At 54.0% G+C, this 27,616-nt stretch overlaps 1 protein-coding gene across 1 annotated transcript in view; it reads right to left on the bottom strand.

Moving 5' to 3' along the window:
- The window catches only part of HMCN2 (hemicentin 2), a 114,987-nt gene that overhangs the window by 63,105 nt on the left and 24,266 nt on the right, over positions 1–27,616 (bottom strand). Inside the window, exons 16-27 of the mRNA XM_029912711.1 lie at positions 19,274–19,468; positions 18,223–18,318; positions 16,550–16,677; positions 15,700–15,844; positions 14,728–14,840; positions 14,121–14,280; positions 13,175–13,340; positions 8,071–8,198; positions 4,981–5,253; positions 4,211–4,294; positions 1,327–1,518; positions 103–233 (exon numbers count right to left, since the gene is read on the bottom strand). Coding sequence (XP_029768571.1) covers positions 103–233; positions 1,327–1,518; positions 4,211–4,294; positions 4,981–5,253; positions 8,071–8,198; positions 13,175–13,340; positions 14,121–14,280; positions 14,728–14,840; positions 15,700–15,844; positions 16,550–16,677; positions 18,223–18,318; positions 19,274–19,468 — 1,811 coding nt within the window. The remainder of the gene's footprint in view (positions 1–102; positions 234–1,326; positions 1,519–4,210; positions 4,295–4,980; positions 5,254–8,070; positions 8,199–13,174; positions 13,341–14,120; positions 14,281–14,727; positions 14,841–15,699; positions 15,845–16,549; positions 16,678–18,222; positions 18,319–19,273; positions 19,469–27,616) is intronic.

Raw genomic sequence — 27,616 nt, 5'->3', positions numbered from 1 at the left:
CCAGATCAGAGCCCCTGACTTCTGCTGCCATTCTCCAATCAAGGGACAGCAGCACCCTCTGACGCCGAAGGTGTCCACTAGCTCTCTTCTGCTGCAACTTACCAATTGCCCATCCTTGTACCAGGTGACTGTAGGGGCTGGGATGCCAGAAACATCACAATCCAGAGTCAGGGGCTGGCCGGCCAGGATGGAGACGTTCCTCCTGGGGCCGTCACCTCTCAGCTCAGGGGGTGCTGTGAAAGGAGAGGAACAGCCACGTCGGGAGAGGAACAAGCAGAGGAACGCAGAGCTGACTCACCGGGCTAGTGCACGCCCTTCAGATGAACACACACCAAGCAAACCTGGACATATCTGGCCACTCAACGGCTGTATCGACAGAAACCAGGCATGCACAGACCAACCCGTCCATCAGCCCAGGGGCCCACCTGCCTCTCCAGCACAGTGGGAGAGGGCTTGCCCACACGTTCCTTGTATGTCCAGGAACAGATTCTCCAGGTGGCAAATGACGGCTGCCTGCAGCCAGCTAGCAAAGAGGGCGAAGTGACCTTGGCTGGAACACGAGGGCATCCAAAGTGCCTGGGGAGCTGGCTAAAAGTTCCTTGCCACATTTTGGCAACCGGACAGGACAGACTGATGGGACTGGGGGTGGGGAGAGACTCTTTGCTGACCCACATCCTATCCCGCTGAGCTGAAAGCAGGGGAAAGCAGGGCGTGGGGGAGCTCAGTGGCTGAGCAGCCTCCGGGGTCCAATGTGGTGAGAACCTGTAGGAGTCAGTGAGACATTCCCAGTTAGGAGACTGGTTTGTTTCTGTATCTCCCAGCTCTGGAGCCTTGCTCGTGTCCTCCCTTCTCACCTGTAGGAGCAGGAGGAGCTCTCCACAAGCCCCTTTTAGCCCCAGCATTGTGGGCTCACGGCTGAGGCTTTAAAGTCAAGCCCGAAGCTTCCCAATTCATTTGTCCTTGACACCCCTCTGCCTCTCCTCCCATCCCCCCACATGGCACAGGGGTGGGAGGCAAGAGGCCTTCTCTAGGGAATTGACCCCAATGTTCCCCAGGACGCCAGGAGATCAGAAAAACTAGGACTTTCCCCCAGCATCCCTCCCCACATATGGCCCCACCAGCTCAGCTCCAGACAGCCGACCAGAGTCCAGGCTCTGCTCCCAGGTTCAGTCACAGCTCCCACAGGGGAGATTGCCCTTGCTGGCAACAGAGAGCGCAGACCAGGACTGGGTATTGAGCCCAATCTGCTGCACCCAAGCACTGGACAACCCCCCTCCCCAACCTCCCAGTACCGGGATCTGCTCCATCCACGCGGCCCCCTCTTACCGTAAACCACGAGCTTGGTTCTCCTCTGCACAGAGCCCGCCTCGTTGGTCGCCAGGCAGGTGTACTCTCCGCTGTCGCTGGGCAGCACAGAGCCAATCACCAAAGAGCCCTCGTCCAGCACCGAGGAGCCCGGTAAGCTGCCCAGGAGCTCGGCAGAGTTCTTTAGCCAGAGGACGGCCGGCTTCGGCATGCCTGTGGATCAGCCAGACAGCTGCAGCTCGCTCTAGGCAAGAGCCACTCGCGCAGATGCCCCGTTTCACCCCCACTCCTTGATGCCCCCGTCGCAGCCCCACTCCCCAACATTCAGGGAAGTAGAAGCTGCAGGGTGGGTACCACCTGTTAGAGGAATAGGTGCTGCCTGCAAAATTGAGATTTCAATGCACACCCCTAGAACACAGGGCGATGCTCAGATCAAGGGGTCTAGTCGGAGTCCTATCTCGGGCGGCAGCTAGCTCCTGGATGGGGCTACCCTGCCTGCCATACCCTGCTCAAGGCCAGTTCCCGAGTGCCTGTCTGGTGGCCCCTTTCAGCGCTGCCTTTGGTGGCCGGCCCACCCCACACGTTAAATGCGTCGCACACCGAGAAGTTGCTCCCAGAGCCCTGTCGGAATGATGGTCTCAAATCCGTGTCGGTGTGCAGCATGCTGATAGCCACACGGAGGCGCTCCAGGTACAGCTTTACTTCCCGGCTCCGTCCCTCCCCTGCAGTGCCAGGCTCGGCTAAGGGGAAATTAACAGCACCAAGCTCCCCGGGGGAAAAGTCAGCCAGGGGCTGCATCCCCTCACGCCCACCCCACCCAGAGTGCATTGACTGACATGCCGCCCCCAGGGCGGTCCCTGGCCATGCAGTGATGACTGTACCCTGGGCTGATTGAGGCCAGAGGCACCGTTATCACCCAGTTACAAGCAAAGCCGCCCAGAGGATTCAGGGGACCTGGGGGCAAAGCAATTTCGGGGGCCCCTTCCATAAAAAAAAGTTGCAATATTATAGAATACTATATTCTCGTGGGGGCCCCTCTGGGGCCAGGGGCCTGGGGCAAATTGCCCCACTTGCCCGCCCCTCCCGGGCAGCCCTGGTTACAAGGGACACCCCCCCGCCCCTCGACTTACAAGGGATGTTGCACATTCTCACTGCATGGACCACATCTTCCTAGCAAGAGCGATTCGTAGCACCTCCCCTCCCATGCAGCACGGTACCATCCCCCCCAATGCAGAGCTACCAATCAGGCACCAAGGCTGGCTCCTTTCCAGCTGCTCCTACAGGATGTTCTGGGCAAGGAAGAGCCCAGACTCCTATAGAAGCCACTGGAGACGAGGGAAAGGAGCCGGTACCATGTTACCTGCCAGCGCTCCACCACCACATGTGCCACGGACACCAGGCAGGGGGCGGCTGTTGTACCGCAATGTCTGCTCCTTCCTGCTCGCTGATTGGCTACTATAAATCCTGTCTGCTCTGACTGGCGACTTCTCGGCCATCTCCAGCTAAGGCTGCCCGGTGGGTGAGTTAGGGGCAGCGCCGGGCCTGGCGTGAAAGTCTGGATTCCCAGCTCACTCCTGAGCCAGCAGAAGGAGAGATGGAAGACAAGGAGCAAGGATGGAAGGAGTAAAAGAAAGAAAAGCCAGGGCAATTTCTGCCCGTCTTCCTATCCCAGGACCAGGGATGTTCCCTGAGGCTGCCCCATCTGGGACAAACACCCACTGATCTGCATCCAAGACACTGCGCATCCCGGAAGATCAGGGCACTGCCCCCTCCGCTCCCAAGCCAGACGCCAGGACGCTGTAGCTACTGCAGGAGTTCTCCTCTGAGATCCCAGGCCCAATGAGCCCCCGAATGGCTGCAAGTTATTCATGCTTTCCAGGGAGCGGGTGGAGAAAACCGACTCAGGGCAGATCTGGAAAGAGCTAGCTGCGGAGAAGGCAGGGTGGGATGGGGGTGCAGTGAGAATAAACCTGCTGCTTGCGTTTCCCTGGGTACTCCCGGCTGTGGAACTGACCCGGCTCTATTGACCTGCGGCGGCTCCATCTTTGAGCTCAGGGAATAGAGTTGAGGACCAGGCCAGCTGTGCCATGAAGAACCCGCATGAACTTCAACGCAAGCCATTCAGGCGCCTCGCCATCCCCTGGTGTGCTCTCATACTGAGTCAGGCCCTGCCTCTCTAAGCGTGGGGAGGGGCATCTTCCACAGACAGCCAGCACCCAGGAGGGCCCTGAACAACCAGGAGCTGATTCACTGACTAAGGGAGTCAGACGCCTTGGAACATCTGAGGTCAGAGGCCGCGTAGGCTGGCGGGTAAAGGGCACAGGAGTGGCACTCCGGAGACCTGGGCTCTATTCCCAGCTCTGCCACTGACCTGCTGGGTGAACATGGGCAACTCGCCCAGATCCGTCTGTAAATGGGGATCACGATACCTCCCCACCTTTGAGCTCAGAAGAGTCATCTGACCATCTGCAGTGCCCAGAGAGCGGGCCCTGGGCCGGTCGCCCTGGTAGGGTTGGGTTTCCAGGACGGTGGGGATTGCTGAGAATGACTAAGGGGCTGCACCTTGGAGAACATGGCTGCACCCCAAATATGGACCTGGTGACCCCCAGTTCAGAATGGAAGTCCCTCCCGGTCTCCGTTAACATCACACACACCAGGCAGGGAACTGAAACACAGGCAAAGGGCTGTGGGTAGAGAATTGTACTGTGGGTAAATATTATATTTTTCACATAAGGAAACTGAGGCACAATGAGGGAAGGTGATTTGCCCAAAGCTTCCCCAGGAACTCAGTAGCAGAGTCAGGATTAGAACCCAGATCTCGATTCCCAGGCCAGCGCTCTAACCACTAGTCCACGATGCCTTTCTGACGCTAGAACCCCCTCAGCTCAAGGAGTTGGTCTCTTACCTTTGGCGGGGCAGGGCAGGGTGACGTTCTCATGGAGCACTCGTTCTAGCAGGACATCTGCACTGTCATCCAGGTAGGGCGGCTCTGGAGGGGACAGAAGTTGCACCGATGGTTCATTTGGTCCCGTTTGTGACTCTCCGGCCTAATCCCCTAGGGGAGAGTTTGGCCCCCCGATGTCTTGCCCCCTTTGGAGACTCGTCTCGGGGAAAGAGGAGCAGAGGTATGAACTAATGGATGTTAGTCACGTTGGAACGAGCTAGAGCGGGAACCAGGATCAAGGCAGGATCCCTGGGGCACCTGGTTCTGGAGGGGGCTCCAAGGACGCCCCCACCCTGCTGGGCTGAGACAGGCGCTTTGCTCACTCTGTCACAGAAGAGGGTACGGCACAAAGACCTGCTGGTGGCATGTGGCAGCAGCGGACCTTCCACCCACGTGGCAAGGGAGAGGAAGGGAACCTTGGAATTTGGAAGGACCTAGGCCCCATTTAACCTTAATCTCACTTCACTCTCCTCCCTGGCCAGGCCCTGCACCTTTAACCCCAAACTGCAGATTGCTCCTGAGTAACTTCCTGGCCAGTGCGGCTGTCGGTCCTGCTCTGTGCCCGATCCAGAGAACACGAGTCTGTTACAGCCCCAGCCAGAGCAACTCCTTCCCTTAACTGTGGAGGTCCCCCGTTCATGCCTTGCCGTTGGCCATGACGGCAGCCATCACCTCAGGGAGCCCCGTGAAAGAGAAAGAGCCGCGTCATGCACCCGGGATTCAGCACTCACCCAGCACCTCCACCACGAACTCAATGGTGTCTTCTCCAGCGCTGCTGGCTGCAATACACCGGTACCGCCCCGAATCGGAGACCCGCACGTCCAGGATGTTGATCGTCCCATCGGGCCCCTCCAGGAAATCCTGGTCGCCCACCCTCAGCGGGCTGCCATCCTTGGACCATCTGAGCTTGGGGACTGGATCGCCATGAGCCATGCATGGCAGGTCCAGCGTGTGACCCACTAGCACCTTCAGGACCTTGGGGCCTGGCTGAACTCGAGGAGGCACTGAAATAAAGAGAATGTACAGGAAGGACAGCGGCGTAAATGGCTCTTGGAATCTCCTCTGAGCCAAAGATCTCAGACTCTGGGGGCGGGACATTAGTGTCATTAGCCCCATTGTACAGAGGGTGAAACTGAGGCAGGAAGAGGTAAAGTGACATGCCCAAGGTCTCTTGGGGATCCAGTAGCAAAGCCAGGGATAGAACCCAGGAGTCCTGAGCCCTTGTTCTCTGCTCTGACCATTACTACACTGTTCTGTCATGAGAAGAGGAGTCACAGCCCAGTGCCCGCTTCGTGGCAGCCCTAGCTGTGTATTTTTTCGTTCCATACGGGGCTGCTTGATAGCGCTTCAGAGTTGACATTCTGGGCAAAATTAGCTCCCTTTTGAGCAAAGCTTTTGCCATGAAGACAGAGCCATTCCAGACTGGGGACATGTACTGGAGCGGGGAGAGAGAATGTGGATTTGCTCTCTCACCATAACAAAGGCATCTACTGAGCTGAAACAGAGAGGGCAGGGCTTCCCTGCCTTAATCGTTGGGTCTAATGGCCCCCAAGGACATTACTCGATGAAAAGTGGGGCCCTGGCCAGGTGAACAGTTACGGCTGGCTTTACAGGCAATGGACGAGATCAGCACATGGACATGGACATGGACTCAGGCGGCCTCACCACTTTGTGAGAGACAACAGCCAACAAAACAGTTATTCCAGGGGTAAAGTATGGTTTACTAGTGAGAGGGAGAACCAGCCGACCAGGGTTCTAGTCTCGCTGTGGGACTTTGGGCAAGAGCTGTTAACTGTTGCATGCCTCAGTTTCCCCCTTTGTAAAATGTGGGGTTTCCAGGGACCCACTTCACAATGGGATTGCAGGGCTCCATCCGTCCATGTTCACAAAGCTCTTGGAGATGGTGGGAAATTATTCCTAGAACCCGCTCAGAGCAGTGCATCCTCCTGCACTAGATCCCTGCTGCCCAGCGGCCACAGACCATGTCTAGCGTTGCATCTGCCCATCGGAACCACCTCTCCTTTACAAACACAGCCACGCCATCGGCTCGGCCCGGTCCATGCCGCTGCAGCAGTGCGGATCACCTGTCCCTAGTTGAGACGTGCCGCTGTTTGGCTGAACATGCAGAGTGTTTACCCACATTCATAAACCATTCAGCCTCGAGCTATTTTTAAAGCAGACAGTAACACAGGGCACCTCGCCTGCATTAAACCCGGCTCTAACCAGCCCCTCACTGAAACGGATGAACAGTCCGTAGAAACCCAAGTCAGAGCGTCGCCTCCTCTGCTTGCAGCATCTTGGACTGCTCTCCCAGCGCAAGCGGACAAGGGGACCCTCCATCAAACTACAGGAGGGCTTCACGCCTTCACAGGGCATGTGGTGCCAATTCCCACCTTGTCTGGCAGAGCAGGAGAGCTATCCATCAGCCCCATGTAGGTGAGGTAGGTTCAAACCATGGGCACTGTTGGGGGGAGCCCTGTTTCTGGACTCTGATCAGGCCAAGGGAAGAGAAAGAAATCTGATGACCACGTTGAAATGAACACGTAAACCCAGCCAGGACAGTGCTGGAACAGCAGATGTCGGCTCCTTAATGACTTTAGCATCTCCTGCATTTCTAACTCAGTAGCACGGTCATCCCTTTAGGTTAAAAGCCTGCAATGCTTCCGGGCCAGCAGCAGGATAATTGTGTGAGCAGCTGTCTGTATACAGGGTCCCGTCCGAGCCTCACGTAGCCCCGCTGGGTAGAAAGTTCAATACCATGCTGGTCTAGTCAGGAGTCTACATCCCGTCTGCTGGATCGAGGATGTACTGACACACAGTAGTGATTTGGGCAGTGATCCAGTGCTAAGCACAACACAAGGAAAGGCTGCTGCTGGTCTCAATGGGTGTTGGCTCTGGCCCCGGATGGGTTTCCCTCTTAGGATACTGGGGTCCGTTTACACTGGGAAATTAGTTGGTCACGTCCTGGAACCTCTCTGAACACGCGACCTTATGACCAATTTCAAGTGACGCAGCCGGGGCAGGCAGTGTGGCTGGGACATGCCCCGTGCTGCTGCCAGTGCACCTCACATCCGGACACAAGCTTCTGAACAGCTTTCAACAAGCCACGCCCAGCCTGTTCTAGCTGGCCCTGAAGCGTTGCCACCCAAACCTTCCCAGGAAACCATCGATTTCCCAGCTCAGCCTTTTTCACTCCTTGTTCCAACCAAGAGTCCTAGAGACCAGGGATGTTATTCTTTGAGCAGAGGGGACCTGGATGCTCAGGCCCCTGTATTCAGTGTGAGCAATGCTGTGGTCACTAAATACCCAGATGGGAAAGACCCAACAGCAAACACATCAAACTAATGCAGAGGATCCAGCCTGGGGCATAACAAGGGGCAACCTAGTGACTGGGTGCCAGTGACGCTTCCTGGGATGTGAAATAGATAGCAAGAGAAGCCGCCCTAGGAGGCTCCCCCAGACCCCAAATCACTGGCCCAGCATAAACCGAGTCCCCTCCTTTCATCCCAGAACATTGCTGCCTATTCCCCTTAATGCCCAAATGCTATGGCGATGGGCACCGCACCACCTCCCTTGTAAGCTGGGAGAGGAAATCGACAGATCCAAGCGCTGCCTGTAGTGGAACATCATCACCCTGCAAAGGGCTCTTGCTGGGCATTTCCAGGCCCTAGAGCACAGCAGGCCAGGGGTACGTAGGACGTGACCTCGCTGTTCCAATGCAATCCCCCCACCGCCGCATACACACTTAATGACCTCAGCGCTCCACTGGCAGCTTATCCGCCCCAGGGACATGCCAGACAGAGCTCTGCTGGAACAGGTACCTTGGACTTCCAGGCGGTAGCTCAGCGAGGAGTTCCCAGCTGGGTTCACTGCCGTGCAGGTATAAAGGCCGTTGTCAGTCACCCTGGGCTCAGCCAATCGGAGGGAGCCTGAAGGGAGGATGCTGTACCTAGATCAGAAGAGAACAGACCAACCAGGGTGATACCCTAAAGGAAAACCCTCAAGAGCGGAGAGAACAGCACATGGCCCCTTCTCTGCCTGGGTCTCCTTAAAGCTCTCTTAGCAGCCAGACGTTGTACATCAACGGGAGATGCCTGTATAATGACAGGGAATCGCACGCATGAGTCAGTTGTCCGGGAGAAGCAGAGGAGCCCTCTATGTACAGTTCCTCCCCACGCTGAAGACAGCCCACCTCCAGAGGCCATATATACCCCCCGGCCTGGGGCCAACCCCAAATCACCACCCTCAGCCTAACCTTGCCCTCCAAACGTGGCTCTTCCTACGGCATCCCTGCAGGATTCTCCTCTGCCCCACCCCTAGCTCCTTCTGCCCCAGAGTCACACTCTAACCCAGCGATAGCCTGATCCGAGCCTGCCACCATCACTCAGCTGTAGTTACCCTGAATCCTTATGCAGGGGACACAAGAGAGGAGTGCAGGCCGAGTCCTTGAACCTGCCACAGCCAGACAGACACCACAGTCCAGATACACAATGCACCAAATGACCAAAGACTGGGGAACATTCTCCGGGGATGAGACGCTTCCATGCATGGCTCGAAGGCCCTTTGCTCAGCTCCTCCAGACGAAGGAGGAGAGCTCAAGCCGAGGTAGAAGAAGGAGACAGTTCACAAAGAGCTGCCCGTGGCCGTGGCGGTCATTCCTGAGGGGGGCTACTGCAGTGGAGCTGACCACACGCTCCCCTCCAGCTGCGACCCTGCTTTTGTCGGGGATCCTGCAGACGTGACATCACCACAGCCCACGTCCGCAGACTCCCTGCTGTGTGCTCCCGTCCATCAACCCAGCGAGCGAGGAGAGGCGGCTGTCCCCAGGCAGCAAGCATTGCCAAGGGGAAAGGGTCACGGGGGGGCAGGGGACGGGACGGGACTGGAAGCAGACAAAGGAACTTAGACAGGCAAGAATGAAGAGGGGAAAAACTCCGCTGGGAGATGTTAAATCAAGGTCCCTTCCACGCAGCAATGGTGGCTGTTTAGGTGGGGGATAAAGATCAAGGGAAATTTTAACAAACTATAAGGCAGGGCGTCACGTTCCCTGTTATTAACCCCAGGACCACGGACCAACGATTCGACGTTTAAGGAGCCCTCATCCAGTAAGGACGCGAAGACAGTTTTAACAGAGGTTCCTACTTCTGAGGGTTAAACGTGATTTGCTTGGTCAGTTTGAACCTAGGAAAGTGACTCATGCTGGACAGCAAGTTCCAATCTCTCTCTAGATAGGCTCTTCCGGTAGAAAATCTTGGCTCCTTGGTGTGACCCGAGTCAGCTTCATTGACTTCACTGAAGGATGAATTTGGCCCTCCAAAGTTAACCCGCATTAACAGAAATTGCCTCTAAACCCACATCCTGCCACAGATAAAAGCTATTACTGGGCCCCGAACTGCTGCTCTCCCTACACATCTGCTGCACTTAACTCCAAGTTTTGCAAAGCACTCTGCATATGAGAAAAATGATGTAAAGCCCAATTGCTGCATGGCGTTGTTGTGCACTGTGAAACAGCTGCCACTTTCCACTCCAGAGGCGGCTGCATTTCAATGTCAGCTGACACACTGTGTAAGCTCTTGCACCAAATTCATCCCGGACATTGCTCCATTGAAGTAAATGGAAATACAGTTGGGGATGAATTTAGTACATTAATATTAACTTAATGGGGAAAAAAAACAATGGAAGGTGAAAAACAATGAACTATTAGTGTTTGCTATGGAGCAGTGAAAAGAAAAGCAATTTACCTCCTACTTCAGTACGTTACCATGGTCAGGCCAAGTGCTGTAAGTCATCACCAATATAACTCCAAGGAATTCCTTCCTGGGAAGATCACTTCCCAAGACTCAAGATACTACCCAGTGTTTTGAGCCAGGGAGAGGTGGGAGAGAGAGATGGGAGGTCAGCCCACCCACTCATGCAGGACTCAGAATGAAATATGTGTGGTGGTGGCAGTCCTCCAGATGCCTGACCACCAGGGAAACATTTCAGGGTGAGTGGTACGTGACTATTCCAGCCCCGGAATAACCAGTCAAGCTGACAGCTCCCAAGACCACAAGCTGGCGAGAGGAGAGTTTGGTAGGAAGTTTCCTCATTGAAGTCCACATCATTGGATTTTTTTCTCATATGCAGGGTCTCTCGCTCTGACACTAACCCACACTTCAGCATCCCCTCCCACGCGCACAGACATCGCTCCTACCCCTGGAGGAAGGCACCGGCCGACGCGAAGATTCCCCAACACAAACGCAATGATAAATGTCCGTTCATAAAAGGAATCAGCTGCATGTCTGTAGCAATGGGCCCAATGACGTTCGGAGTCAGGACTTTGGTTTGGCCTGCGACCGTGGGATCGGGATCCAGGTCAGACACTGGAGAAGTTGGGGAGTGCAGGGGAGGGTTTGGAATGCAAGGGTTTGGTCCAGGACCCACCACTAGTTTACCATAGGGGACTGAACAGCTATACCGCTCATCGGAGACAGCCACTGGACGGAGTCAGGAGAGGAAGGATGGTCCAGTGGTTAGGGCACTAGGGTTCAAATCCCTGTTCTGCCAGATTCCCTGGGTGACCTCTGGCAAGGCACTTCCCCGCTCTGGGCCTCAGTTTCCCCCCTGCCCAATGGGGATAGTAGCACAGGAGTGCCGAGAGGATAAATACACTGAAGATCACGAGGGGCTCATGGAGGTTTCTAAAAGCACCTCCGATAAATCGAGGAGACTGTGGGTGGCCAGTTACTCTGCAGCCTTCTCTCCTCTCTGCACATCACTCTGTGACTTCTCCTTTGATCCCCAGGCTGTTGCTGGGGCCTCCCCATCCTCCAGGATTCCCTGTAGCTAGCCAGCCTCAATCAGATTTTTTTCCCCTTAAATGAAAGGCCCTGCTCCACACTGGAGCCAGGATTATACTCCGCTGATTTCAATGGAGCTGAGCCCACTTAGATCAGACCTGAATTGGGCCCCAAGCTGTTGCTGGGAGGAAAACAAAAGTTGTCTATTTTTCACTTTAAGGCCCAGATATTTCCATCCTGTCGTTTTAGTGCCTCAGCTCACCTTGTACTCGCAGAACCAGACCCCGGGCAATCTCCAGCGCAGCAGACACGCAGGGCTCATGGATGGCACAAGAGCATCAGTTATTCAAGGTTTAAAGCAAGGGCCATGCCCAGGTCAGGACTCTCTTGTATGTTCCATGCGAGATCCCGGTACCAGGACAGCGCAGCCCTTGCACTTTTGCTAGCACGGGGAGCCCCCTCCTCTGAAGCATTCACTGGGTTTGCTTTCAGAGGCTACCAAGGCTTAGGGCCAGATCCATGCACAAGCAAAGGCTCTTCACGTGAGCAGGGGATGCATTAGCTTGGGCAATAACAATCCTCTCGTGTGCTGAGCACCCTCAACCTCTCATGGGAGCCAGGGGGAGCTCCGGTCTGGTGCTCAGCTCCCCCGATTGGGCCCTAAGATTGAAGTACTTTGCAGGTAACCCAGTGCCTTTGGAGTCGGTGTCTTTTGTCTTCAGAGAACACCTCCTCCTCTGCGTTTTGTACAGAGCCCACCACTGAACGAGCAGGAGCTGGAGTGACACATGGCGTGTGTGAAGGAGGCTTTTCACTGCCATTTGGCCAGAGGATGATTGTATATCAATTAAATCCCAGCTCAGAGCCATAAAACACATTTCGCAGGGATTAGCTGTGCAGTAGATCTGTCTCGAGTTCACCAGTGACCCTCAATCAAATACATTTCAACAGGCACTTGGCACCGATCCCCTCTTTAGCCGAGGTGGAGTTAAGCACATTCAGATCACATCACTCAACCTTTCCGGGTCTGGCCTTATTCCAAAAACTTGCTTGGCTTTTTTTTTGCTTTGCTAACATCACTCCCTTGCTGCGCTACCTTAAGAAGTAACCATGACCACACCAGCCAAGAATGCACAAAAAGCCAGATGTGCTGAAGGACGGGGACGGGAGAGCAGGGCACGAAAAGCAGCCCTCTCCCCCACCACAAGCCAATGTGCAACTTAAGCCCCATACATTTCCAGGGGCGTGTGCACTTCAGCTTAACACGGGTTGAAAGCAGATGTTCCATCCAGACAGATGTTCAGAGAAAGGGCTGCTAGGGATGAATCCAAGAACTCGCTCTGGTTCCTTTCGGGGCTGTGCCAACGGCTGATATCATCCTGAGGCGTCTGAATCTGTGGGGTCACAGATTTCTCCAGCCAGGCACAGACTAATTGCCACTCCCAGCAACCAGCAAGGAAAGCATTCCTGCTGCAACGACATTGAGCTGGGGAGACACGCCAGCTCTGGGTCCCTGCTCCATCGGCTGGGACCAGCCACTGGACCCAGTCCCTGAGCACTACCATGAATGGTACCAGGGATCATGGCGTTGGCTGGGGAGTTATGGGACTTAAACCACAGTACGTGCAAGGCTTTCACCATCTCCCGCGGATGTCAAACGCTCCATTACTATGAATTAAACAATGCCAACTGCACATCTTTGTGCACCAGAGGACCCCTGCCCCCCTGTTCCAGGCAGGGAAACTGAGGCAATGTGCCAAGGCCGCAGGCTGAGCCAACAGTAAAAGCAAGGAATGGAACCTGGATCTCCTGCCTTCCACTTCCCCAGCTCTAACCACTAGACAACGTCCCCTTCCCATGAAACACGTCAGACTGCTCAGCCACATCAGATCGTTTCCGGGGCCGAGCGGGCGTCACATGCATTCGACAGACTTGCAGAAAGGGGCCGTTCTACTGCAGTCTCCCACCATAACTCCGCTGAAGCTGGTGAAACAACAGCAGGGGTTAGTTTGGCCCGTAGCTGCAAATCTATTCTGTGTACGAAGAGTCCCAAGAGCTGAAGAAGGAAATAAATAAAGCTCGGAGAACTCCTAACAATGAGCCCATTGGGCTCTCCCAGCTTTACGCCTTCTAGCCAGTTCCTTACCTTGCTGTGGTGAGAGGCAGTGGCCGGGTTTCCTGGGTCCATACGACCAGTGGGGAGGGTGATCCCTGAACTTCACAGGGCAGCGTCGTTTCCTGCCCAACCACGGCGAAGATTCTTATTGGCCCGGTTGACTCACGTGAGCTGTTCCTGCTAATCCTGGGCTTAGCTAGGTCGGCGGGACAAAGAGAGGAAAGTGAGGCCGGCGTCCGGGCTGAAGAGCTCTCGGGTTTTAAAGGCCTTTCCCGACTCAGTGAATTTAGCGCCCGGGAAAGGTGCCGGGAGATGGGCTTCCATGGGGCTGCTTCACTGCAGTCCTGCACTATGCACATCCATAGCCGCTTGGGACAAATGCCCGCTGTATTACTGCCCTACCCAAGACCAGTGCCCCAGGGTACTAGCAATCAGAGGCAACCCCTGCCCCAAACAGCTGACGCTCGCAGGCAAAGGGCGGAGTGGGGAGAAGGAGGCACAGAGAAGTGAAGCGACTTGCCCAAGGCCATACAGACAAGTCAGCTGCAGAGCTGGGAATACAATCCAGGTCTTCCGCTTCCTAGAGCAGTGCCCTAGCCACTGCACCACGCTGCCTCTGCACGTTCCCTAGAACCCCCCTGCACGGGGCAGTACGAGCTCTGGGCAGCACTGACGCTCCCATGGGCTAGGCAGGGCTTATTGACGAGAGAGCTGGAGGCTCAGTCGCAAACAGGGAAGGGAAGGAAATGTTCACTGGAAGAGGGGAGCGTCTGTCTTTCTATCGGGGCGGAGAGGGCTTGGGAAGGGCGAGAGAGCCGGGAACAGGCTCGGCGAGTCCCGAGGCTCCTATTAATGCACCTGGAGGGTGCTGAGCTCCCTTCTGCTGTCAGCCCAAGGCTCGCTGGTAGAGGGGGCCATTTTAACAGGCCGTGTCCTTGGCTGGGTCTTCCCCAAGCAAGCGGACAAGCGGACTCACTGTTGACAGAGAGCTGGATTTCCCGGCTGGCGGAGCCCCCCAGGTTGGTGGCCGTGCAGACGTAGACACCCGAATCTCCAGCAGAGGGCAGGGGGATCAGGAGGCTCCCGTCGCTGGGGATGTGGTAGTGGGGGCTCCGGGAGGAAAGGGGCTCCAGTTCCTTTAAAGGAAAAGAACAAACAGCAGGGGCTCCGGAATTAACTGAGTGTGGGGGGGGAAACATGGGCGAGAGGTGCTCGGCTGGTGCTTTTAACCCTTCTCCCGCTGGATTCCCTCAGGAGCATCCATCTCCACAACTCCTGGATGCTCTGGGATCTAAGCACTCTCCCCACTCCGGATACACGGGGCAGCCTTAAGGCCAATCTCTCTGGCCCTGTCTGCACTGGGAAACGGCTCTGTGTTAGCCACAACTCAGCACTCAGTGGGGACCTCAGGGTTCACCACAACCTGACACGGGCCAGTCCCGGTCTGCCCCGGGCAGTGAGCTGGTGACATGTGTTCGAACACACCCCTGCAGCAGCCAGCCTTTGCCAATATACTGCCAAGAAAGAGTCATCTTTCTGCCCCCCCCTCCCACCCTGACCAAGCATTAGAGCCTCCACCCTACCTTTGTCCAGGTAACAGTGGGGAAGGGAACTCCACTGGCATTACACGGCAGGGTGACCGCCACTCCCTCGTTGGTGCTATAGAGGGCAGGACCAGGCTGAATGCTGGGCGGAACTGTAAGCGAGAGAAGCGTCCTCCTTACTGCTTACTACTGAGAACAGCGAGGCAGGGCCAGCGCTCAGGGCTTGATTTCCAAGTGCTCGGCACCCACAGCTGCAAGAGATCTCAGCTCCCACTCAGCCATCTAATTAAGGGCCAGATCTGCAAGCGTGCTCGGCGACCCCAATGGCCTGGTTTTCAAGGGAGCCCAGGTCCTTTTGAAAAGGCCCTGCCAAGCCCTTCGGAAAAGCTGGCGATTTAGTTGAGGGCCAGCTTCTGAAAACAGCTCAGCTCTCCTGGCCAGACGTGACCAAATGGGAGATGAGCCCTTTTGAAAAAAATCTAGCCCCAATTGGGAGTGCTAGGCCCTTCTGAGAATTCCAGCCTTAAAGTCACTGCCCCCTAGGCAGCTCCACCCATCTCAGAAGCCCCCACCATGTGTCCCCCCATGTCTGTGCCTTTCAGTCAGCACCCCCAGGAGTTTTAGTACGCAGCTGAAGTCTACTTGTCCAGAATCAAATTGCACTTGTGCAGGCCAGTCAGATGTCCCAGAGCTGCCAGATAATAAGAATTTTCCTAAATTCTTTTGTCAACAACATGCTGCCCTGGGGACTGACGCTTGCTAAGGAAACCGGCTCCAACAGCGCACGTTTTTCTGGCCTGGAGATAGCATCGTTGCTGCTTTCGCTCCGTGGCAAGAGCCGTGTCTCTTCCAAAAGGCACCGTGGTTTCGTAGGTGCTTTGTAGGAAGCTGGCAGAGGAGGTGCGCACTCAACACCCACCGCGGCAGCTGCCTCCTCGCACTGTAACACGACAGTGTGCAAAGCCAGCAAGCAGACGAGCAACGTGCAAAGCCCGGATCTAAACCGCTCACCATGGATGGCAAGAGTCACGTTCTGCCTGCGAGAGCCAATGGCGTTAGTGACCACGCAGGTGTATTTCCCAGCATCCTCCTGGAAGGCCTGGTCTATATGGAAACTTCCATCTGTGCGTATGGAATGGCGGCTGCCCAGCGTGACCTGGGAACGGAGAGAAACCATGAGTCAGGATTGATGGTCAGTTCAACGAGCATCACATGCTTGTCCCTCTGCCTTTGGAAAATGTCTAAGGTCAGATCCCCAGCTAGTATAAACTGGCATCGCTCCATTGACTTCAATAGAGCTATGGCAGTTTGCACCACCAAGGATCTGGCCCCTGGAGGAGCTCAGAGAAGAGAGACTATCACCGGGGGCTCCGTAGGTGGAGACTGGCTCCGTGATGACACAGGGGAGATATTACAACAGCCCCCCAGTCTCTGAAGGGGGTAACTGTGGAGGAAGAGGAGTTATTTAGTGCAACCTGGAGGGACATAACTCGTAGTAAAGGGGGAAATTAAGAAAGAGAAAAATTTAGGTTGAATATCAGGGCAAAGCTTCCTGACAGCGAGATCTGTATGATGGTCTCCCAAGGGAAGGGGTCCGAGTGGTAACATCTGGGGGCTGTCCGGGCTATTCTCCGAAGCCTTTTCTGTCTCTTACTTTGATTGTACCATCATCCCGCTGACTAACACCATCACAATGACATGACGCAGCACAACAAATGCCGTGCTGCTATCAATAACAATCAGATTTATCTCCCGGGCTCCAGCAGCGCAAGGACTCTGCTGACCTGTGCATGACTCACCACTCTCCGCCCCCTTGCCCCCCAGGGCAGCAAATTAAACAGACAGAGGACCAAGACCTCACCGGCTGCCCGTCCTTTAGCCATCGTCGGTCTGGAAGAGGCTTCCCAGCCAGGATTATGCATGGCAGTGAGACGGGCTGACCCTCATGGGCACGGATCACAGGGGCCCTGACAGCTATCGCTGGGGCAACTGGAGAAGGAAAAGGCGACATTAAGTGGGGACAAGCTGGCTTTAAGAAGCCAGGACAACAGTTCTGCTTCTTGGTGTGTTTTATAAATTAGCCGCCAGGATGAAACATCATTAATCTGAGCCTTGTCCAGCCTCTGAAAGCAAAACAGTTCTTGGTCACACCACTGCACGAGGGTCACCGTGCTGGCTGGATCGACATGCCAGAACAGCTGCAGGGGCTGGGACTCACACCAGGGTTTGGCCATAGGTTAGTGCATCTATTCTGTCCTCATGCAGGTTCCTCACTGCCCTCTGCTGGGGGGAACTTTGGATCTGCGTGTGTATAAACCCGTTGGGTCATCCCCTAAGCTATTCTACGGACATCTCAATTGTGAATGGTTGCACCGCTAGCGGCTGCATCCTACAGTCTATCAGATCTAATACTACTACGCGGGTACAAATACACTGGCTTCATGTGTGATCATGTCCCCGTCTAGTGACTGGCCCGAGTGACTAACAGCCCAGTTATTTACAGCAAAAGGAGTTACTCCTTTAGCTCAAGTGGCAGAGCCCTGTATTCGTGGTGCTGTGAAGGTCGCAGTTCAATCCCTGCTGATGACATCCACGTATGCAGAGGGAGCTCTTTGCAACACATTACCGCTAGAAATGGACCAGAGCCACAACGTCTCTATCTGGATGTCTCTATCAGTATGTCTCTCTGGATCTCATTTCCCCCCAAAGATCAGATCTGGGAATTTGGTTCAGCCTAAACCTATCCACCTTGCCCAAGAGTGCAGGGGGGCTGGCTGCGTGATTTGGGTAAAGGTTCATCTCTAGATACAGTATCATGAACCTAAACATCAAAGGGCATTACATTTAGCCCCAGGCAGTGGGCACTGGAATTCCCAAGCTGCATATTCCAAAGGAGCGACCGGTGTGGAACAAGAGTCAGCCCCATCATTACAGGTTTCAGAGGAGCAGCCGTGTTAGTCTGTATCCGCAAAAAGAACAGGAGTACTTGTGGCACCTTAGAGACTAACACATTTATTTGAGCATAAGCTTTCGTGGGCTACATTAACTTGGGCTTGAATAGAGACCGGGAGTGGCTGGGTCATTACACAAATTGAATCTATTTCCACATGTTAAGTATCCTCACACCTCTTGTCAACTGTCTGAAATGAGTCATCTTGATTATCACTACAAAAGTTTTTTTCTCCTGCTGTTAATAGCTCATCTTAATTAATTAGCCTCTTAGAGTTGGTAGGGGAACTCCCACCTTTTCATGTTTTCTGTATGTATATATATATATATACACATACACACATCTATCTATCTATCCTCACTATATGTTCCATTCTATGCATCCGATGAAGTGGGCTGTAGCCCACGAAAGCTTATGCTCAAACAAATTTGTTAGTCTCTAAGGTGCCACAAGTATTCCTGTTCTTGTTATCATCATTACAGACACAGACATAGGGACAGTCAGCGTCTGCGCCCCAGGCTTTCATTTGCTTTAGCAATGGCACGAGGCTAATAACAAACATGTCAAAAAGAAAGACTGTAAACCATGTCCGGTGACTGTGAGCTTGGCCTCAGCCTGGATCTTCCCAAATACATTCTGTGCTTCGCAGACATAGACGGCTTGGTCATCCAGTGACACACCTGGGGCAGAGGGAGAGGAAAGGTCTGAGCAAGGCAATACAGAGGGGCTCAGCCAGGTCTCTGAGCTCTGGTAGGGGGAAGAGCCCACACCAGCAAACCGTGGGGCCGCCTCAAAAACAATCCCGCACTGCCTAGCATTGTCACATACACCTGTCCAAGGTGAGTGGGAAGTGGGCGTGTGACAGCGTGCTGGAGGTCTGACCCAGCACTCTAGTCACGAGGGTATTAGCTATTCCTCCCCTCAAGAGTGGATTTCACTGGGAGATCGGTGCCCAATGGCTTAATTAGGCAGGAGGCTGATGAGCAAATGAGGATGATCAAGTTCATGTCCACTCGTATGTCGCCGCACGAGGCTGTACTGATGAATTGGTGGAGGGGACCTAATAAATAACACACGGATGCTTATAAACCTGGAAAGCATCCAGCCTGCTTGTGGTGGGCCAAAGGGTGGAGACGTTAGCCCTGGGACAGGGTGTACCATGCTACCACGTCAGAACGGTAGCGCCTCACACTCCCTTTGCAAACAATGTGCAAGGCAGTGGAGAAGCAGGGCCACTGGTTAGCAAAAGTAAGAGGCAACAAGCCCGTGCAAAGCCAGTTGTGAAAGCATACACACCTCGGAGTGCAGTTACCAAAGGATGCAAACACAAGGAATATGCCAAACCCATCAACTTCTTCATACAACAAAGCAAGGGCATAAGTCCAATTCCCTCCCAAAACGCTTATGTGTATACACAAGGTGACAACACACCTGCAACACTGCACAAAGAGAAGAGTACACACATCTTTTGGCAGATAATACACAGAAATACTCCGCACACCCAGTCATGTGTGCAGTGTGTACACACATCCAGATGTGCATGCAACACATGTGCACGCACCCAGATGTGCACTAAGTGCTCGTGCCTAGGCATACACCTGTACATGTGTGTACAAATGGTCCCGGTTCTCTTACTTTCCATAAAGAGTTCACCAGACTCCAGAAGGCTGGAATTGCTGAGCAGACCAGGCTGGGCAGTGACAGCTTTGCCGTCCTGTCTGGACCACGAAATCAGTGGAGGAGGATGTCCCTCAACGCGACATGCCAGACTGATGCTCTTCCCCATCTCCACAGACACATCCTGCAGGCGTTCTGCAAACCGAGGGGCAGCTGAAAGAGAAAGCAGAGAAGAGTTTCAGATCCAGTCCTGACACCAATTTAGCATAATCTCTAAATGGGACAATCAGTTTCATTCTAAAGGGCACCTAGGTAGATCTTCTCTGTGCTGGAAGTTTCCTTTTTGGATCATATCCATTCCACACCCCAGCCCCTGAAGACAATCTGTACCCCATTCCATTTTAAATAAGTTATTGACATTAAAAAAAGTTTCCAACAGACGTAGAAATTTAAATACAGGTTTAGCTATAATGTATTTCACATGAGCGTACAACCAGCAGGACTCACAACACCAAGATGCACTAGGGTGTGCGACAGACTCGAGTCAAAAGGTAGAAGGCCCAGTGCTTGGCATATGGACAGGATGACCTAATAAGTCCTGTTGTCTCTAACATCTGATCATCTTACTGATTAACACAATGACACGACCGGGTCCAACTCAGTCATGGTGGACAGGAGAGAAAGTATCTGGGACTTGGGTACTTCACCCTCTTGTCTTTCAGTTCTAGGTCAGTATGTCCCTCTCTGCTGCTTTACATGCTGAGGATCTCTATTGAGATGGAGATAACTATAGACATGAACGGTCCTATCTATAGACAGCATGGATCTTCTCCATCTCCATTGCCAGGGGTTGGCAGTACTAAACTCCTGGTCACCCTGGGACCTACCTGCCAGGATTTGAAAGCCAGTGATTTAACCGGTGCCAGCCCCTTCAGACCTATTAGTTGCCAGATGCAGGTTGTGTTTTAACTTGTAAGATGGTTTTGCATTCATGGTGGGCATGAAAAGGGGCAGGAACTTGGCCAGGGACACTCTGACAAATGTGATCTTCCTTCTCCGGGGCTTCATTTTTCTCATAAAATAAATCAAGAATTGAAATCCCCAAGGAGCATGATGCAATTCCACGTGGCTCTTACTAGCTGCCATTTAAAAAACAATTAAGAGCCCCGGACACATCGGCTGTTTTCAGATTGTCCATTTCCATTAACGTGGAGGGAGGCATCTAGCTGCAGCATATCACACCGCGGTGCCCACTCATGATGGGAGCTAGAAGATCTAGCTCGGAGCTCAGCTAAGAATATCTAAACAGCTTGAGACAAACGGAGGGGGGAGCAAATCGCAGAAGCCAGAGGGGAAAAGACCCGGTTGGTCACTGAATCCACCCCGCAAGGCCCCACGCGGCGCTGTGCCTCAGGGGTATTTCTCACTGGTTTGCCCAGCTCACAGATGGCCCAAGTGACAAGCTCCCATCACCCCCGCGGGGAGACCCTCCCGTATCGGCACCACTCTCTCAGTTTCTCAGCCCTTCGCTCATCACTTTACTGGGACGGGACTGTGGGGGGACGAGGGATAGTTTGAGGGAAAGGGACCGTTCATTTCCCCACAAGTTCACCTCCCAGATACCGAGCTAGATACAGCAGGTCGCAGGGTAACTAAGACAGCACGAGAACCAAGCAGCTTGCACCAGTCAGCCCAAGAGAGAGAAAAAAAAGGCTGCCCCAAAGTTAATCTGGGGCATCAGGGGCCTGATCTAAAGTCCTTTGGAGTCATTGGGGTCTCCCCCCAGTAGACACAGGGCTAGGTTCTATGAGGACATAGATGCTCTTCAAAGGCCACCCAGAGACCCATCGCTCACTGTTCGCCTCCGTCTCTCCCTGCAGGCCCGGTTTCCAGGCTGGCCGCCTGAGGCAGTCACTCAGATGGGCACTTTAGCCGGCTGGTGTTTGGGTTCTATACACCGGTTTGAGTGTCCCTAGATGGAGCTTGTTCATCCTGTCACAGGTGCCCATGTCTAAGAACTGCAAACCCTTCCCCTTTACCTCCACTTCTGCCCAGCGCGAGAGCGGAGTCCTGCGCTGCAATGCGCTCAGGGCTTGCTGCTGGGAAAGCGATGCCCTCTTGTTCCCCTGGGCCTCTCCGCCAGCATAGAACAGTCTCAACACCTGGTCTGGGCAATTCCCGCGCTGGTTAACGTTACAGAATTCACCCCACTGCCTCCCTTTATAATGAGTCTAGCAGCTGCCTTGCTAGCACCATGCAGGACGGAGCCAGATACAGAAACCGAGCGCTGAGTGGGGGAGCCTGCAGTCAGGACAGTGTACACAACACACACACACCAGAGCTGGCTGCCTTTCTGACACCAGTGCAGGCCCACCAACTTCCCCCCAGCACCAGAAGCCAGGCAGACGGCCCCTGTCCCTTCCCCTTCCTTCTTCCGGCCTGGGGAAACCTGGGCTCACTCCATGGCCCTGCCAGGAGCTTTGCTCTTGATTATATTAGCATGTGGGAAGCAGCAGCTGGGTCAGGAGAGTGTCTGAAGGAGGCCCATACCCCACCGTACCCTTGGCTTCGAGCCCCTGCCACATCGGAAAAGCTAGCAGGGGCCAGCCTGTTCAGAAGAGGAGGTTGACTCCTTGTCTCATGTCCTTTTGGCTGCGGCTCCTCGCTAAGCAATGCCTAGCTGCATCATGTCTTTGTTCTGTTCTTGGGTGTCCGCGCAAACACACAAAGATTTCTGAAAATCCCCAAACACATCCTGTCTTCTCCAAACCACAACAGCAGCTGCTAGACTACTCGCATCCTCAATTCTTAGTGTGCCCCAAAGAGTGGGAGGCGGCTTTTTTCACCGTCAACATGCGGGGAGTCTAACTGGCAAATTCTTCCCTCTCAAGTCCCCCTCTTTCCCTCCCCAGGCCGGCAGGGGCCAGGCCGGCAGGCTGCGGAGACAGAGCTCACCTGCACTAGAGCTAGACCAGAGCCAAGACTGGACCCAGTCAGGTCCCGTTCTCACTACACACTTTACCCGTGCTGTAATGGGCTCAGGAGACAACCATGTTGTAACCAGGTCTGACTGGGCTATAGTCATAGCAAAGCCATGGCTTAAGTCTCTGGGGTTAGGGAGTAGCTGGCCAGGATCCCACTGGCTGATCTAAGAGCATTAATAACAGGATCCAGAGTGGCCCCCATCCAGGCCTCAGCTGTGATGGAGGGAGGTCGCAGTCCAAGACCTCATGGCTGAAGAGCGTTCAAGGAAGAACAAAGAATGGGTGGTGAGTGGGAGGAGACTCCTCCGAGATTTCCCAGAGCTCTCGCGGGGACAGAATTGGGAAATTCCTCCTGAAAGTATCAAAACAACAGGAGTGAGAGTCACCCTCCCAGTCAAGCAGCGGGTCCAAGAACACAGAGGGTGGGGGCTTTCCGACCCTCTCCCTCCCCACGGATTCCCAGGAGAGCCCCTGCCCACCACTAGGAAGCACAAACTGCTCTGTGCCCCATTGTGTGGTGACACCACCCTGCTCGGATCCAAGGGGTGTAGGACTGAGCCGGGTCACGCTGAAGCAGGGGAGAGGAGGCTCCCCGACTAGTAAACAGAAGCGCCGTACCTGCCTGGCGAGGCACTGAGCCTCCTCTCCCATGGAGGTGGCACCGTGTCCTCTCGTAAGAGCCAGGAGCTGGCACTCCCCACTGCTGCCCAGACAGTGACACAGCCACCAGGCTGGGGAAGCTGCTTTCACGCCTTAGCGCTCAAATCTGCCTTTGCTGGCTTCGGCTACGCCTCCCGGTGCTTCTCCCTCGTTCTCTAGCTCCCACCCGCCCCGGCTGCACTGGGAGAACGGTAGAGAGCCAGCTGCGTTTCAGCAGCCCGAGCCAGCGTGCCGACAGCAGAGCAATTGGACCCCAGGGCCGGGTGCGTGGGGGGTGTTGGCTGGGACCTGCTGCCTGAGGAAATCCCCCTCCGCTGCTGGCAACTGCTCTGCAGTCTGTACCAGCGGGAAACACAGCTGGTCTGCACTTGACCTAGGGGAACAGGCTGTGCAGAGGGTCATCTTGTTTCAAAACAGCTCAGGCTCGGCATCCCCCTGAGAAAAGCCAGGTGGCCTGGAGCCAGCTCAGCCCACACCACCGTACGCGCAGTGAGGAGCTCCCCCTGAGGAGGGGTTCAGTCAGTCACCCCATTCATGCTAGTCGGGCCCCACCTGCTCTGTCCAGCAAGCTGGGGGCAGAAGGGACGAGCACAGAGTTTGCAGCTGAGAAGTCCCAAGGTTTCATCTTGGCTTGGCCCCTAAACGAGAGTCTCTGAGCCTGAGCGGGTCTGCGTGAACCCACCACCAAGGACTGCCACAAAGCTGGTGCTGCTCTCACGCCCAGAGGTAGTAACCAGCCTGTCTCCTCTGCTCCACCGGGCAGGGCGCCTTCTCTGCCTCCCCTCCCCACGCTGAACCCAGGGCAGATGCTCCAGTACAATTCTGCTCACCATGGTGTAGGGCTCAGTCCCATAAACTCCACACAGACATTGGCCTCAGTGGCACTGCTGGCATGAGGGGCAGTTTGCAGGTGTGGGGACACAAAACCATATTTAGCAGTCCTGTGCTTGGCTGCAGAGAGTGGTGTAGGACGGCTGGAGCCAGCCCAGAAGAATACAGTGTACGTGGCATGGTGCTGTAGGGCAGGGAAGGTCCTAGAGCTCCACAGAAAGACACAGAACTCCTATCTCCAGGCAGGGTGCTGGGCTGAGACCTCCCTGTTCGGTGAGAGCAACGCACAATGGCACTGCAGCAGAAGTCAAGAAAACCAGTGCCGGATACAGCTAAATGGGGGAAGAGAGATTTACCTGCATCCATTGCAAGGGTTGGAGAGAACTGGGAGTGAATTTCAGTGGTGGCTTATTTGTGTCAGCAGGATCTCTCGACCCCCTGGAGGCAGACCCAGCTACACTTCAGAAGCAGGCCCTACCCTTCTGGACTAACACCTTCCCCATTCCAGATCAGAGCTAATCAGTAAGCTGTCCTCTGGGTAGCGCTCACCAGGCTGTCTTTCCCCTTTCTGGAGCCATGCCGTCGCCTGTGAATCCGCCCCTTTCACGCTTTTGCGCTACACATTTTTGACCATGAAACATTTTCAATTTCACCTACTCTGACCACAGCCAGAGACACATGCCTCCCTTTCTGCGTAACCACAGCACTTTCATACCATGTTCTTTCAAGCCTCCAGCCCCCCTGCGTTCAGAGTGAAGAGGAGAATGACAGAATCATCGGCAGTAATGGGTCTCCTATAGAAGTATGACACTCTGTACCTCAAAGTAGCACCCTGGAACCCCCACTTTCACCACTGTCATATGATCATGACAGATTAAGTTTGCAGATGATACCAAACTGGGAGGGGTTGCAAGTGCTTTGGAGGATAGGATTAAAATTCAAAATGATCTGGACAAACTGGAGAAATGGTCTGAAGTAAATAGGATGAAATTCAATAAGGACAAATGCAAAATACTCCACTTAGGAAGAAACAATCGGTTGCACACAAAATGGGAAATGACGGCCTAGGAAGGAGAACTGAGGAAAGGGCTGTGGGGGTCATAGTGGACCACAAGCTAAATATAAGTCAATAGTGTAACAGTGTTGCAAAAAAAGTGAACATCATTCTGGGCTGTATTAGCAGGAGTGTTGTAAGAAAGACACAAGAAGTAATTCTTCCGCTCTACTCTGTGCTGATTAGGCCTCAACTGGAGTATGGTGTCCAGTTCTGGACACCACATTTCAGGAAAGATGTGGATAAATTGGAGAGAGTCCAGAGAAGAGCAACAAAAATTCTAGATTAAAGGTCTAGAAAACATGACGTATGAGGGAAGATTGAAAAAATTGGGTTTGTTTAGTCTGGAGAAGAGAAGACTGAGAGGAGACATGACAACAGTTTTCAAGTATGTAAAAGGTTGTTACAAGGAGGAGGAAGAAAAAATGTTTTTCTTAACCTCTGAGGCTAGGACAAGAAGCAATGGGCTTAAACTGCAGCAAGGGCGGTTTAGGTTGGACATTAGGGAAAACTTCCTAACTGTCAGGGTGGTTAAGCACTGGAATAAATTGCCTAGGGAGGTTGTGGGATCTCCATCATTGGAGATTTTTAAGAGCAGGTTAGACAAACATCTGTCAGGAATGGACTAGATAATTAGTCCTGCCATGAGTGCAGGAGACTGGACTAGATGACCTCTCAAGGTCCCTTCCAGTTCTCTGATTATGATATGTTTTGTACAATGCATTCCTTGTGAGGTATTTTAAAAGCTTTTGATCTGTTGAACCTCATTATCCTGTTGAATTGTATGTACTATCAATGCATGCATAGGCGCTGACTCCGTGGGTGCTCGGGGGCTGGAGCACCCATGGGGAAAAATTAGTGGGTGCTCTGCACCCACTGGAAGCCAAGCTCCCCTCACCCCCTGCCCCACCTCCTCCTCCTCCCCTGAGCGCACTGCGTCCCCGCTCCCCCGTCTACCTCCCAGCACTTCCCGCCCAGCCACCACCAAACAGCTGTTTGGCAGCGTTAGCACGCTCCAGGAGGGAGAGGGAGGAGCGGGAACATGGCGCGCTCACGGGAGGAGGCAGGGAAGAGGCAGGGCCGGGGCGGGAATTTGGGGAAGGAGTTAGAATAGGGGCATGGAGGGGATGGAGTTGGGGTAGGGACTTTGGGGAAGGGGGTGGAGTGGGGGCGGGGCCGGGGGCAGCGGGGGGGGTCGAGTACCCACGGGAAAGTGGGGAAGTCGGCGCCTATGATTGCATGTGACGTTATGAAGTGTTGCTATCTGTGTTACTGAAATTCATTGGGAGGCTGGGAGATGCACACAGCTTGCCTTTCAGTAGGGACAGAGGAGAAACGATCACTGGCCAGACAGGCGTCGATGGCCCATCAAGAAGAATCCACTATCCCAGAGACTCCACAGAGAAAGCGCCTCCCCAAGGAGGGCAGCCTAACCCTCACAGCAAGGATCTTTCTAGCAGCTACAAGAAAGTATAAAAGAGGAACAGTGACATCATCGCTTGGCCTCTCTCCTCCCCCATCTCAATACCTGGAAGATCATCTGGAAGACAAAGCCTTTGAACTGGGGAGATTAGTCCCAGGCTGACAGGCAGTTCAGTCTGTGTATTGAGAACTGTGAGCTGCCTGTAACATCTATGAGGGTGAAAGACTGCTTTAGATCCTGTTCAGTTTGTTAGAGTTTAGATGGCGTTTCTATTTTTATTTCTTAGGCACCCAACTTTGATCTTGATGCCTGCTACTTATAATCACTTACAATCTCTCTTTCCGTAGTTAATAAATCTGTTTTATATTTTACCTAGAACAGAGTGGTTTTGGTTGCAGTGTGTGGGGAATCTCAGCTCAGATGACAAAGGCTGGGGCATGTCCTCTTTCCTTTGAAGAAGTGGTGAACTAATTAATGAACTCGCACTGTCTAAGGGAGTCTTGAGCAGTGTAAGATGGTATATTTCTGGGGTGCAAGGCCAGGGGCTGGGGTGGTTGGCTGGTGCCTCTCTCTGTATGATTCATGAGCAGCTCTGGGAGCATTCATGCCATTTAGCTGGGTGTGGAGCTCCATGTGCTGGTGGCTGAGTGATCACAGTGCTTGGAGGGGTTTGCTGCTTGTCACTAGCATAGCTTTGTGAGAGACAGTCCAGGCTGGCGAGTTAAGGAGGCACAGTGGTCCCACAGTTCCAGGCTGCAACTTAGTAGAGACTGGGTCTATAGCACCTCTCGCTGTTTCCTCTCTCTAGCTACATATAGTCAAACCTGTACAGTACTTAGATGGGCGCCCGAAAAGGAGCATACACGCTCTAGGACATGATGCTGGTGACTCAGTAGGTGGCGCTCTTCTCTCTCGCATGAGAGGCAGTGAAGTCTTCTGGCTACGGCACTGGAGTGGTTCTAGTCCTAGCTCTGTCACGGACCTGCTGTACGACCTTAGGGAAGCCATTTCACCTCTCTGTGTTACTCTGCTGTCTGCCTTGCCTCTCGTTAGACTGAGCGCTCTCCAGGGCAGGGAGCTCCTCTCACTAGGAGTCTGTACAGGGCCTGGCACAACGGGGCCTCCCAGTGCTACTGCAATAAAACAACTCTGTTTGTTAGAGATGTGAAGTGCAGTCCCTGGGCATACGAGGACACGATCCCTTTACACCCTGCATGACGCCAGAGGTGTCCCACATCCTGGCCCACTCACAGCTTGAGCATTTACTTTACCTGCCCAAATCCACCCTGCAACTTCAAATGGACGCAGCCTTCTTCTTCAATTCCTGCCCCGAGGTGTCATGCATCAGTAGAAATCCCCCTATAGTTTCATGGTTAGACTCTTCGCCCCCTATAGCTAGAACTCCTGCC

The sequence above is a fragment of the Terrapene carolina genome, unplaced genomic scaffold (genome assembly GCF_002925995.2).
Source record: "Terrapene carolina triunguis isolate 2854851 unplaced genomic scaffold, T_m_triunguis-2.0 Scaffold238, whole genome shotgun sequence".
NCBI lineage: Eukaryota > Metazoa > Chordata > Testudines > Emydidae > Terrapene > Terrapene triunguis.
Note: the sequence above shows the minus strand (reverse complement) of the source record. Positions and strands in the feature narration are given on the sequence as shown.